Here is a 13,133-nt window from a genome sequence, read left to right on the forward strand (position 1 = left end):
CAAGGTAGATCGAGGAAAAATGTAGTAACATGAGGTAAAGGGAAGCGGAGAAATGTAGTGTGAGGTTAAGCACATTTGATCAAGCTAGAGTTAGGTAGCATTGTGAAAAATGAGGCAGAGTGAGGTCAAGTGAGGCGGGATGACAAAGAATGAGAGGATGAGGTACAATGAAGTAGGGGTAGAGCTGAGATAGACCAAGGCAGATTGAAGTACGCAGTGCAGCAACGTGAGGTAGAGGGAGGCTGAGAGATGCAGAGTTACGGTAGAGTGCGGTATAGTGAGGTAGAGTGACGTAGATTGAGTTAGAGTTAGAGTAGAGTGAGGTAGAGTTAGAGTAGAGTGAGGTAGAGTTACAATAGAGTGAGTTAGAGTTGAGTGAGGTAGAGTTATGGCAGAGTGAGGTAGAGTTATGGCAGAGTGAGGTAGAGTTATGGCAGAGTGAGGTAGAGTTAGAGTAGAGTGAGGTAGAGTTATGGCAGAGTGAGGTAGAGTTAGAGTAGAGTGAGGTAGAGTTATGGCAGAGTGAGGTAGAGTTATGGCAGAGTGAGGTAGAGTTAGAGTAGAGTGAGGTAGAGTTATGGCAGAGTGAGGTAGAGTTACGGCAGAGTGAGGTAGAGTTATGGCAGAGTGAGGTAGAGTTATGGCAGAGTGAGGTAGAGTTATGGCAGAGTGAGGTAGAGTTATGGCAGTGTGAGGTAGAGTTATGGCAGTGTGAGGTAGAGTTAGAGTAGAGTGAGGCAGAGTTATGGCAGAGTGAGGTAGAGGTTCACAGTAAACGGATGCATCCAAACTACTTATCCTGAGAAAAAATGAGAGAAGCCAAACCAAGTGCCAAAAAAGTATGAGAATCTTTTTAAACAAATTTTCATGTTTCGGCATCATTATCATCATCAGGATATCCAACAGCATTATCGTACATCACATTTTTTGTCCACACTGTGCACCCCAGCTTTGGATTGGTGGAAAAATAGCTGTAGATGGTTCCATGGTTTTCCATGATTCGGGTCCTTCAAGCTCAACAGCATTTGGGCACAACAGCAAGACGAACGACGGCCTCCAAAACTGTAAGAGGCTACAGCTGCAGGCCGGAGCGTGACGTGTGGGAGTAAAGCGCGACGGACCACTCGACGGGTTTAGGGCGAACAGGCGGCTTAAGGGAAATCCCATTAACCGCATTTGTGCCGCACGCTTCACACAAAGACACACACTCCGAGTGGAAAGGCCGTGCTGATTAGGACCTGGCGGGCTGCCAGCGGCGGCGTGCGGCGCTCTGGGGCCCGGAGGAAAATATTAACACGTTTTAAAGGCAAATTACAGTCAGGCGGGTTAGCGTAAGCCCTAAATTAGCTACAGTAATGGGGGGTTAGCGTGAAGCCCGGTTTGGAAGTGCTGAAAGCTTGAATGAACAGACTGAAAAGATTTCATTAAATCTAATCGCAGCATTCAAAGCTTAGAGTCATGAAAGAAGGAACGGACTGAAGCCTGAGGAGGTGGTTTTCTGTTTTTAGATAAAAGGAAAAGAAGGTTTTGTTGGCAGAACATAACCAGTAAACAGGGACACTATAGAGGATAGAAGACTGTCCTTGCAGACTACCCTCAGATAGCATGAAGAATTGACTGAATGCGGCTTACACTCGGCAAACACATCTTGGAACAAGCAGCTCGGGCTGATTCAAATATTATACTCAGCAACCGGTGTTTTAGCACAAGCAGCTTGGTCCAAGATTGGCTAAAACCAGCATTGGCCATGCATAATTAGGCCAAATATGGTTCACACTCGGCAACCGGGGTGTTGGCACAAGTGGCTCAGGCTGATTTACATATTATACTCAACAACCGGTGTCTTTGCACAAGTGTCTCAGGATGATTTACATATTATACTCAGCAACCGGTGTCTTTGCACAAGCGGCTCGGGCCGATTCACATATTATACTCAGCAACCGGTGTCTTTGCACAAGTGTCTCAGACTGATTTGCATATTATACTCAGCAACCGGTGTCTTTGCACAAGCGTCTCAGGCTGATTTACATATTATACTCAGCAACCGGTGTCTTTGCACAAGTGTCTCAGGCTGATTTACATATTAAACTCAGCAACTGGTGTCTTGGCACAAGCGTCTCAGGCTGATTTACATATTATACTGAAGGTGTGGTTATGTGTGATTGGAGATAACCACACCTTCAATACTCAGCAACCGGTGTCTTTGCACAAGCGTCTCAGGCTGATTTACATATTATACTCAGCAACCGGAGTCTTGCACAAGCGTCTCAGACTGATTTACATATTATACTCAGCAACCGGTGTCTTTGCACAAGTGTCTCAGGCTGATTTACATATTATCATATATCATAGTCTGCAACTTGGGCAGATTCCCATATTATACTCAGTAACCAGGGTGTTTGCATATATGGCATGGGCCAACTGATGGCAGACCTATTATACTCTGCACCTGGGGTATATTGGTACAAGAAACCAATTCCAAAATCAATCTGAGGAAACAGGGTATTTGCAAAAATGGCTCAGGTGAATTCCTGTAGCATACTGTGCAACTAGGGTGTTCGCACTTGCAACTAATGGCAATTCCCATATTATACTTAGCAACTGGGGTGTTGGCACCTGTGTCACCTGGCCCAGATATGAGCCAAGCATTTGGGCCAGAATTGGGCCTAGATTTAAGCTGGATGTTGGGCTTGGCATGGGATGTTCGGCCCAGAAATGGACAATTTTTGATATCTGATTGGTCCAGGCAGTTTAGAATGTTACATTTACATTTACTGCATTTATCAGATGCTCTTATCCAGAGCATTTTAGAAGGATATTTTGATTAGAGAGTTGGGCCAATGTAGTATTTGGAGTCTTGCCCAAGGACTCTTATTGGTGTAGCACAGCATAGTCACCCAGACCGGGAATTGAACCCCAATTTCCCACATGATGTGGTAACTCAGTGGCAGGGGAATTGAACCCCAATTTCCCACATGATGTGGTAACTCACTGGCAGGCAGTGGTGTTATCCACTGCACCACATCAACCAATGTTGCTTCACCACATCATTATCCATTTGAATGAAGTTCAAGAAATCTCCATTCGACTGGTCACTAGTAGCTCTGTACCCTACTAATGTGAACGCTACTAAAGGTAAGAACATTAGCTAGAAGGGTCTAAATCTCACAGCAGTGGATAGAAAGGAGTTAAGAGAGTGATGTTTGGGATCCAGAAGTAAAGCTTTAAGATCTGACTGGCAATTCAGAAGAAACTCACCAGGCCGACCCATGCCGATCTTCTCCAGGTCCTCGTTCTTCACGTAGTCGAAGTGCGAGAGGCGAGTGACGTTGAGGTCATCCCGGATCCTCAGGAAGTACTGCTGCAACTGGACCTCCATCAGCAGCTCCAGCAGCCACTCGGTGCCTTCATCACACTGCATACTGCTGCCCAGCTTCTGTAGAGAGAGAAGGAAAGAGATGCTTTAGAACAAAAAAAGAACAGATATGAAAGAAAGAGTCTAAAGGAGGCAAAGATTAGTCAAGACTCCAGATGAGCAAGAGTCATCGGTAACCCTTTCTTTTATTTACAGTCCCCTAAGTTGTAGGTATTAACCAGGTAATTGTGAGGTACAAACTTTGTAGTACTAGGTAATTATTTCTAGGTAACAAGATGGTAAGTACCAAGATAGTCTTGTCTAATTACACTGAAAGGTTTCACAGGTTCTAGGGATGGGAGAAACAAACTCCAGTAAGTACCAACACAGTCCCCGTACACTGAAGAACTGGTTTTATTGAGTTCTTACCATGTAGGTCAACAAATAACCATTTGTAGAATCCCCTGCTGTAATTACAATGTAAAACACTGTGTAAAAAAAACAGAACTTTCTGCTTAATAAAAGAAAGCAGAGCTTTCGTTCCAACCATTGTGGAGAAAACTGTGGACTGTGGGAATGGCTGTTTTTCCTGCACAGGAAAATCACAGAAACGGCCTAAAAAGCAATTCCTCATATTTATACCATATTTTCCCTCCAAAATGTATATTTTTCAGGCGGGACAATTTTTTTTTTTTTTCCATGTCATATTAAAGTCAATTTAGTTTTAATCATTTTAGTCTTAATTTTGTTATCAAATACGTATTTAATATAAACCCACATTTAATAAATAATATATATTTTGGGTTTGAAGCTGGACCATGATAGATGCATACTTTGACAAGCAACAAATGCGGGGAGACACGAGCGGCTCATCACGTTCTAGTGTGAACTAAGGCTGCAACGATTAGTCGATATAATAGACAATGCCGATTATTAAAATTTGTTGACTACAAATTTCAGCGACGACTAATCGTTAATTTGTAGCAGTACTAAATTACACAAAGTGCCAGGGACAGAAGCACAATGGGAGATGAGTAAATGTCTCACTCACACAGTTTACACTCAACCTAGGCTGTGTCTCCAAAGGTGCCCAAATACAACAGTTTAAATAATATCTACTCAGTAAATAATCAGTGCTTTCCATGTTTAAACAACATCTAGACACTTAAACGTCTTTTAAGTCTCATGTTCAGCTGTTTATATATTGTTTTTAGAGATAGAGACATGGCAGAAATAAATCATAGATAGATAGATAGATAGACGGATAGACGGATAGACGGATAGACAGATAGATAGATAGATAGATAGATAGATAGATAGATAGATAGATAGATAGATAGATAGATAGATAGATAGATAGACTGTTTATACAGTGTAGTATGCAGCTGTTTATATAGTGTTTAGAGATAGAGACATGGTGGAAATAATCATTGACAGACAGACAGACAGACAGACAGACAGACAGACAGACAGATAGATAGATAGATAGATAGATAGATAGATAGATAGAGCAGTGCAGTAGATGTTGCTAATGGTCATTAAATAATTAACAGCGCAAAGTGCAATGTGCAATGACATTGATTATGAAAGTGACTGATGTGAGATAGAAATATATTATAAATATGCATCTGTAACAAATATAGTTCTAAAAAGAGAATGTGAATATGTGAATACTCAATCATAAGTAAAACGTACTTGAATGTAAGTGAGGTTGGGGAAGTGTTAGTGTTAATAATTAATCAACTAATCAAAAAAATAATCAGCAGATTAGTCGACTACCTCAATAATCATCAGTTGCAGCCCTAGTGTGAACGCAGGGTAAGTGGTTCAAAATCTGATGGTTTGATATCACAGCTCTCTTTTAATGCGTTTACCATGAAAACTATAATAGTAATGGTGAGGAAAAATACTATTTATCTTACAGTCCTAGTGTGGAACATCGCAGGCCAGTATCTGAACTTACTGCGCCCATCCAAAAACTTTAAAACCACGTCCAGACTAATAAAGTTCAGGCTACTGTAACTCAGGTCAGCTTATGCCCACAGCAGAGCCAATAAAAACCCTGACGCATGTGTACAGTTGGCGCTGTACAGCTCACAAAGCTCACATCTGGTCAGCATACACAAACACACCTGAAGTTCATAAAACACACCAGCCTTGGCACCAGACCATATGTGCTCTCTTTTTGGTAACCTACGCTTCTCCGAAACCAAGCCAGACAGTCCACCACTCATAATCAAAGCAATACTAACCCAGACCTTACCTTTCACAGACTCAAGCAACTGTACATCTCCACTATCGTGCACACACACCACAAACGAAACCGATTCCAGACGCCCACCAACCCCCATGCCAATCCCGAACCCTAAATCACTACTTACGCAACACACTTCCCCGTTTTAAGTTCACAAAAAAGCCGCAGAGTGTCTGAGAACTCCTGACGCACCGGTGCCGGGAAGCTCCGTGATAAACGGGAGGTGGGTTCATTGGCGTTCTCTTCTTTGTACTTGTGTTTTGTTTCCATTGGAAAAGCATGTCCAGCATCAGCTGCTTTCAATTTTCAAAGCCTCCCTCCTTCTCCCCATCTGCCTTATTCACACTGGGTCTCGCTCGCCAACTCTCTCGCTCTCGGGCTTTCTCACTGGTCGTTCCTACTTAACGATGTTATTTAGGAGCGGAACGAGAAAAGCAAAGTTTGCGTCATACTCTAAATACTTACTATTGGACGTTGGAATACTGGAAATTTATGTTATTATCTCGATCTGCCTCATTCCACCACACTCCACCTCACTCTACCACTTTACTCCACTCTGTCTCATTCTACCTCACTGTACATTGCACATGCTCTTCCACATTATACCTCACTCTGCCTCACTTTACCTCGCTCTACTTCACACAGTCATGACTCACCTCACTTTATCTTGCTCTACCTCTGAAGTAGTTCATGCTCTACTTGGCTCTACCTCAACGTTTCAATGCACTGCCACACTCCATCACTGTTTTGCTCTACCTACCTCGCACTGCCACACTTCACCTCACTGTACCACACTCCACCTCAATGTACCACACTCCACCTTGCTCTACACCACTCTACCCCGCTTTGCTACGCTCTACCTCACTCTACCACACGCTACCTCACTCCACCTTGCTCTACACCGCTCTACCCCACTTGGCTACGCTCTACCTCACTCTACCACACACTACCTCACTCCACCTTGCTCTACACCACTCTACCCCACTTTGCTATGCTCTACCTTACTCTACCACACTCCACCTTGCTCTACCCTGCTTTGCTACGCTCTACCTCACTCTGCCACTTTACTCCACTCTGCCTTGCTATACTCCAAGACGCTCTGCTGTGCTCTACCTCACTCTGCTACGCTCTACCTCACTTTGCTACGCTCTACCTCACACTGAAACTTTACTCTACTTTGCCTTGCTATATTCCAAGACACTCTGCTACGTTCTACCTCACACTGCCACTTTACTCCACTCTGCCTTGCTATATTCCAAGACACTCTGCTACACTCTACCTTACACTACCTCACTCTGCTATGCTCCACCTCACTTTACCTTGCTCTACCTCACTACCTCACATTGCCACGCTCCACGTCACTCTACTATAGATAGATAGATAGATAGATAGATCGATAGATAGATAGATCGATAGATCGATAGATCGATAGATCGATAGATCGATAGATCGATAGATCGATCGATCGATCGATCGATAGATCGATAGATAGATCGATAGATAGATCGATAGATAGATCGATAGATAGATCGATAGATAGATAGATAGATAGATAGATAGATAGATAGATAGATCGATAGATAGATCGATAGATCGATCGATCGATCGATCGATAGATCGATAGATAGATCGATAGATAGATAGATATGGGTGATGATGTAATGTGCATGCTTTACTTTGCTCTACTCTACCTCACTGTATCTTGTGGGTATTTCAGGGAGTTATGTTGTTGCTAGATGGTTGTGAGGTGTACTATTGTACCCCATGTGGTACAACATTTCTGCACACCATTCTATCCTATGGCAAACAATTTCTGAGAAAGAGTCTAATCGGAAAGCTGTACACAAGTCTGAATTGCATTCATTAACTAGCCTATACAATCTGAACCTGCTGGACAAAACTGCAAAGACCTTCACCACATATTCTTATCACAAAATTCAGCGTTAGATGTTTTCAACTGAGCATTTAAACAATCCTAATGCATGCTGAAAGCACGCTGCATCCTATAGAGCCATATGAAGAAGAAAAAGCAGGAGCAGCTCTGAGCAGCAGTACAGAAGCTGTATTGTCTGCGGTTGGTTATACAACGCGCTAATAGGCTAATTTGCCGAGTGCAGAGAAGTTCAGAGCCTGGGCTCGGAGAGGAAGAGTAAAGCACAGTGAATGTCTGCAGGTTCGCTGGCGGTCAGCACAGGTCAGCACAGCAGAATCCACCCTTTGTACCATAATGCTTCCTCTATAGACACATGAAAAGCCAAAAGGTCACTGGGCTCAGGGCTTTCTTCCTCCCAGTTTAACCATTAAGAGGGGGAAGAGCACAAGAGCACTTCCTCCAGTCAATCACTCCACTGACATGGGAAAGAGGACGACAAACGGCCGTCGTTGGAGGCTAAAGTTTGGAGGACACTGGGAGGAAAATATAATGTGTAATAAATAATAAATAAGAAAGACAAAAAGTCTCACCAAGAAATACAATAAAAAGAATTGGTAAAAAAAAAAAACTATGCACCCTCACAAAACCTTGTGCAGCTCAAAACATGCAAAAAAATGCATGTACTCATTTTTTTAAATTAGGTATGGGTGTGTTTTGGGCGTAAGGTGAAATAAACCAATCAGTATGTCATTTGCCCCACATTCCCTTTAAGAGCCAGGTGAGCTCTGACTTTGGCGCATTCATATCTTAACAGTGTGGCGCTTTTTGCGTCTCACCTAAGAAACCTAAGGAAACCTGAGGAAGGCCTGTGCATTTAAGCAGCAAAGATACACCAGCAGCTCATTTAAAGGACCAGTAATGTTATTTTACCTTTGATTCTGCTTATTGTTGATGTAAAAGCTGGATTTGTGCACTAAGCGAACACAATAAACACAATGCTTCCAGCATGGCTAAGATAGGATTGGGTGGCTGACTGTTGACTGTTGTCAGGGTTTTAGTCAGTCAGTGGAGAGAGAGTGTTAGAGAGATACTGTAATCTGTCAACTCCATTAAAATTAAGTTAAATGTTATAGTAACTACTAGGGGGGTGCCATATCGTATCGTATGCAATAATATCGCCAATATTTTTTAATATCGTGAACGATATTATACCCTGTAATATCGTGCCATATCACCCACCCCTAATTATCACATCAGGGTACTACTTTTTTATTGTTTTTAGCAAAAGAAAAATTTACTCTGTTACCATTTCCCTTTATATATCTAGTAGAGACAGATTATATCTGTCCAGTGTCATTTATTTTACTTTAATTATTATTTTATTGTATGCAATAACAACATTTAATTAAATTTTTTTTGCAGGAGTGTATTTTTTAAATATTTGTTTTTTTAATTTAGTGTTTTGTCATATCGCCAAGAGTATAGTTATTGTGAAAATACCATGAAATATTGTGACATTATTTTAGGGCCATATCGCCCACCCCTAGTAACTACAGATTTTAATTAAAAAAAAAAAAAATTCTTAGACAAACAATCACTGAAGGGAGGTATCTCCTTGGAAAAAATGTAAGAAAAAAAATGTAAAAAATACATACAAGTATGCTAGAATGTCCTAAAAATGACATCCAGCCTGTGTAAATGTTTCCTCTATAATATACGGTGTCATTTTTAGTTTAATATAGTTTAATATAGGTACGTCAAACGATCAACATGTACTGAAAATTTGATCTTTGTGCCTAAATGTTTAGCTTTTCTCACCAGTAGGAAGTAGAAATGGTTTAATCAACTAAACAAACAAATAATCTGTAGATTAGTCGACTAATGAAATAGTAATTAGTTGCAGCCCTACTATCAACACTGCCAACCGCCTCCACTACATAATATTGGAGCTCCATTAGGAACCTCAAACTCGAGCTGATTATGCTCCAGACAGTGTTGTAGAGCTTGGTAGAAGATGGTGAAGCTCTCCAGTGGCTGTAGATCCAAACCTCAATGAATATTTTCTAGTTTCTACAGCTTCAGCTTCAGAGGAATCTCTGCTCACACCTCGAGTGGAAACAGCCTCTTCTCAACATACTTACACACTTCCTGTCTCACTGGCAGACGGCCAGCTGGCGAGGGACGCCCGGAGATAAAGTTCAGACAAACACTAGAGCTCTCCTTCAGATAAAGCTGCTGAGTACCTGACTAACACTCACTCGTTCTAATACGCTAGTCTGTTTTATGTTAGCTGAGTAACTTAGCTTCGGCATTTGATTGCCAAAGCAAACTGGATGATTATAATAGCACTGCTGAGGTAAATTCATGATTAAAATAGCACTGCTGAAGTAAATATATGATTAAATTGGCCCTGCTGAAGAAAATATATACCATTGCTGAGGTAAATATATGACTAAAATAGTACTGCTAAAGAAGAGCACTGCTGAGTTGAATTTATGATTAGAATAGCACTGCTGGGGTGAATCCATGACTAGAACAGCACTGCTGAAGTAGATATATGATTAGAACAGCACTGCTGAGGTACTGCTGAGGTAAATATATGACTGGAACAGCACTGCTAAGGTAAATTCATGATTAGAATAGCACTGCTGAAGTAAATGCAAGGTAAAAATAGCACTACTGAAGACAAGATGTATAATTAGGATAGCACTGCTGAGTTAAATTCATGATTAAAAAAAGCACTACTGAGGTAAATGTATGAGTAAAACAGCATTGCTGAGGTAACTACATGATTAAAATGGCCCTGCTGAAGAAAATATATGACTAGAATACCATTGCTGAGGTAAATATATGACCAAAATAGTACTGCTAAAGTAAATATACGATAAGAAGAGCACTGCTGAGGTAAATGTATGACTAGAATAGCACTGCTCAGGTAAATGTATGACTACAATAGCACTGCTGAGGTAAATGTAAAAGCATGTAAAAGTAAATGTATGATTAGAACAGCACTGTTGTTGCTCTTTTACAGTATGTGTATACAGATCCAACCCTAAAGACCAGAAAGAGAGAGGGTTAGAGAGAGAGAGAGAGAGAGAGAGAGAGAGAGGAAGAGAGATAAAATGATGGGGGGAACGTGTGAAAGACGACACAGCAGGGGCCCCTCGAGTGTTTCTGAGGGGCTCCGTTTTCACTCAGCAGCTGGAGACGGAAAGAATAATATTGACGTTGTGTAAAATAAGCGATTAGAGTGTCACTTATTACAGGAGAGTGAGGAATGCAGAGAGAGAGAGAGAGAGAGAGAGGGAGAGGGAGAGGGAGAGAGGGAGTGAGAGAGACTCTGAATCTAGATACATATAGAGAGAGACAGAAAGAAAGATTCAGAGAAAAAGAGAGAGAGAGCGAAAGAGAGGCAGAGAGAGGAAGAGGTAGAGTGACAGAGGTGGAGTCAGATGGGGAAAGAGGTGGAGAGGTAGAATGATAGAGGCAGAGAGAAAGATAGAGAGGTAGAGAGAGGAAAAAGAGAGGTAAAGTGATAGAGGTATTAAGAGAAGGGGGGAGCAGTAGAGAAAGAGAAAGAGAGAGCGATATAGAGACAGAAAGAGAGGCAGAGAGAAAGGAAGAGGTAAAGTGATACAGGTAGAGAGAAAGGTAAAGTAATATAGGCAAAATGATAGAGAAAGAAATAGAGAAAGAGTAGTAGAAAGAGAGAGAGAGAGACGTTATAGAAGTTATACAGGCAGAAGGCAGAAGTAGAGAGAGAGAGAAAGAGAGATCAGTAGAGAGAGGGAAAGTGATCGAGATTGAGAGAAAGAGAGGTAGAGAGGGCAGTAAAGAAAGAGGTGAAGTAATAAAGTGATGGAGGTAGAGAGAGAAGGGGAAGCAGTAGAGAGAGGTGGAGAGAGACTGAAAGAGAGAGGTGAAATGATAGAGGTAGAGAGAGAGAGAGAGAGAGAGAGAGAGAGAGAGAGACTCTAAATCTAGATACATAGAGAGACAGAAAGAAAGACAGTGAAAGAAAAAGATTGAGAGAAAAAGTGAGAAAGAAAAAGAGAGGCAGAGAGAGGAAGAGGTAGAGTCACAGAGGTAGAGTTAGATGGGGAAAGAGGTGGAGAGGAAGAGTGATTGAGGCAAAGAGAAAGAGAGAGAGCAATAGAGAGGTAGAGAGAGGAAAAAGAGAGATAAGTGGTAGAGGTATAAAATATAGAAGGAAAGAGGGAAAAAGAGTATAAGAAAGAAAAAGAGAGGTAAAGTGGTAGAGGTATTGAGAGAAGGGGGGAGCAGTAGAGAGAGGGAAAGGGATAGAGATTGAGAGAAAGAGAGGTAGAGAGGGCAGTAGAGAAAGAGGTGAAGTAATAAAGTAATGGAGGTAGAGAGAGAAGGGGGGAGCAGTAGAGAGAGGGAAAGTGATAGAGATTGAGAGAAAGAGAGGTAGAGAGGGCAGTAGAGAAAGAGGTGAAGTAATAAAGTAATGGAGGTAGAGAGAGAAGGGGAAGCAGTAGAGAGAGGTGGAGAGAGACTGAAAGAGAGAGGTGAAATGATAGAGGTAGAAAGAGAGGGAGAGAGAGAGATAAAGTGATAGAAGTAGAGAGAGAAAGAAACAAAGAGAGAGGTTAATTGATAGAGGTAGAGGTAGAGAGGGAAAGAGGGAGAGTGTAGTAGAGAAAGAGAGGTAACGTGATAAAAGTAGAGAGAGAGGGGCAGCAGTAGAGAGTGTGAAAGAGAGAGAGAGAGAGAGAGAGAGAGAGAGAGAGAGAGAGAAAGAAATCTGTTTAATCAACAGTCTAATCACAACTCTTCTTAAATAATTACATACAACACTGTTATTAATATCTTATTCATTTATCCTTTTTATTGTTTATTTATAGGATTTACTTTTATATTTAAGATGTGTTAATTTATGTGTATATGTGTATATATGTATGTGTATGTATGTATGTATATATATATATATTTATGTATGTGTTTGTATATTTTAGATTGTATATTTTATTGTATATTTGAAATTGAAAATTGAAAAAAATGAAATTGAGAGAGAGGGAGAGGGAATGAGAGGAAGAGAGTATTAGAGAGAGAGAGGTAAAAAATAGAGGTAAAGAGAAAGAAAGAGGGAGAGTGAGGTAGAGAGAGAAGGAAAGTGACAGGTAGAGAGAGGGAAAAAGAGAGAGGTAGAGATAGAGAGAGAGGTACGGACAGAGAGAAAGAGGGGAGAAGCAGAGAGTGAGTGGTAGAGAAAGAGAAAGGTAAAGTGATAGATGTAGAGAGAAAAAGAGGGAGAGGAGAGGGAGAAAGAGATATAGAAAGAGAAAGAGGTAAAGTGACAGATGTAGAGAGAGAAAGGGAATAGTAGAGAGAGAAAGAGAGAGAGGTAAACTAATAGGGGTAGAGAGAGAGGGAGTAGTAGAAAGAGAGAGAGAGAGAGAGAAAGAGAGCAGGAGAAAGAGAGGTAAAGTATATAGTATACAAAAGTATATAGAGAGAGAGGCAGCAGTAGAGAGTGTGAAGGAGAGAGAGAGGTAGAGAGAGAGTGAGAGTATAAGAGAGTTAAGGAGTTTAATTTCCTCAGTAGGACATAGTTTGGGACTGAAATCACTGCATCACTCCCCAGAGCGTTACTTAACCCTCGGCTACGTGCCGAGCTCTCTGGCCCT

The 13,133-nt window shown here is 41.4% G+C and overlaps 1 protein-coding gene and 1 long non-coding RNA gene across 11 annotated transcripts in view; one reads left to right on the forward strand and one right to left on the reverse strand.

The window, feature by feature from the left end:
- Positions 1–13,133, reverse strand: part of tnk2b (tyrosine kinase, non-receptor, 2b) — a 109,383-nt gene that overhangs the window by 39,418 nt on the left and 56,832 nt on the right. For all 6 annotated transcript variants that reach the window (XM_022678675.2, XM_022678672.2, XM_022678669.2 and 3 more), the window contains one exon: positions 3,259–3,436. In XM_022678675.2, the coding sequence (XP_022534396.2) occupies positions 3,259–3,421 (163 nt within the window). In that variant the 5' untranslated portion in view covers positions 3,422–3,436. The remainder of the gene's footprint in view (positions 1–3,258; positions 3,437–13,133) is intronic.
- On the forward strand, positions 361–813 carry LOC125801063 (uncharacterized). 5 transcript variants are annotated; one of them, XR_007438554.1, is made up of 4 exons: positions 361–401; positions 465–569; positions 612–674; positions 759–813. It is a non-coding gene; the product is annotated as an uncharacterized LOC125801063 (long non-coding RNA). The 5 variants fall into 5 exon arrangements; XR_007438555.1 differs by having other exon boundaries at positions 612–653; XR_007438556.1 differs by having other exon boundaries at positions 633–674.

This window comes from Astyanax mexicanus, chromosome 4, assembly GCF_023375975.1.
Source record: "Astyanax mexicanus isolate ESR-SI-001 chromosome 4, AstMex3_surface, whole genome shotgun sequence".
Taxonomy (NCBI): domain Eukaryota; kingdom Metazoa; phylum Chordata; class Actinopteri; order Characiformes; family Acestrorhamphidae; genus Astyanax; species Astyanax mexicanus.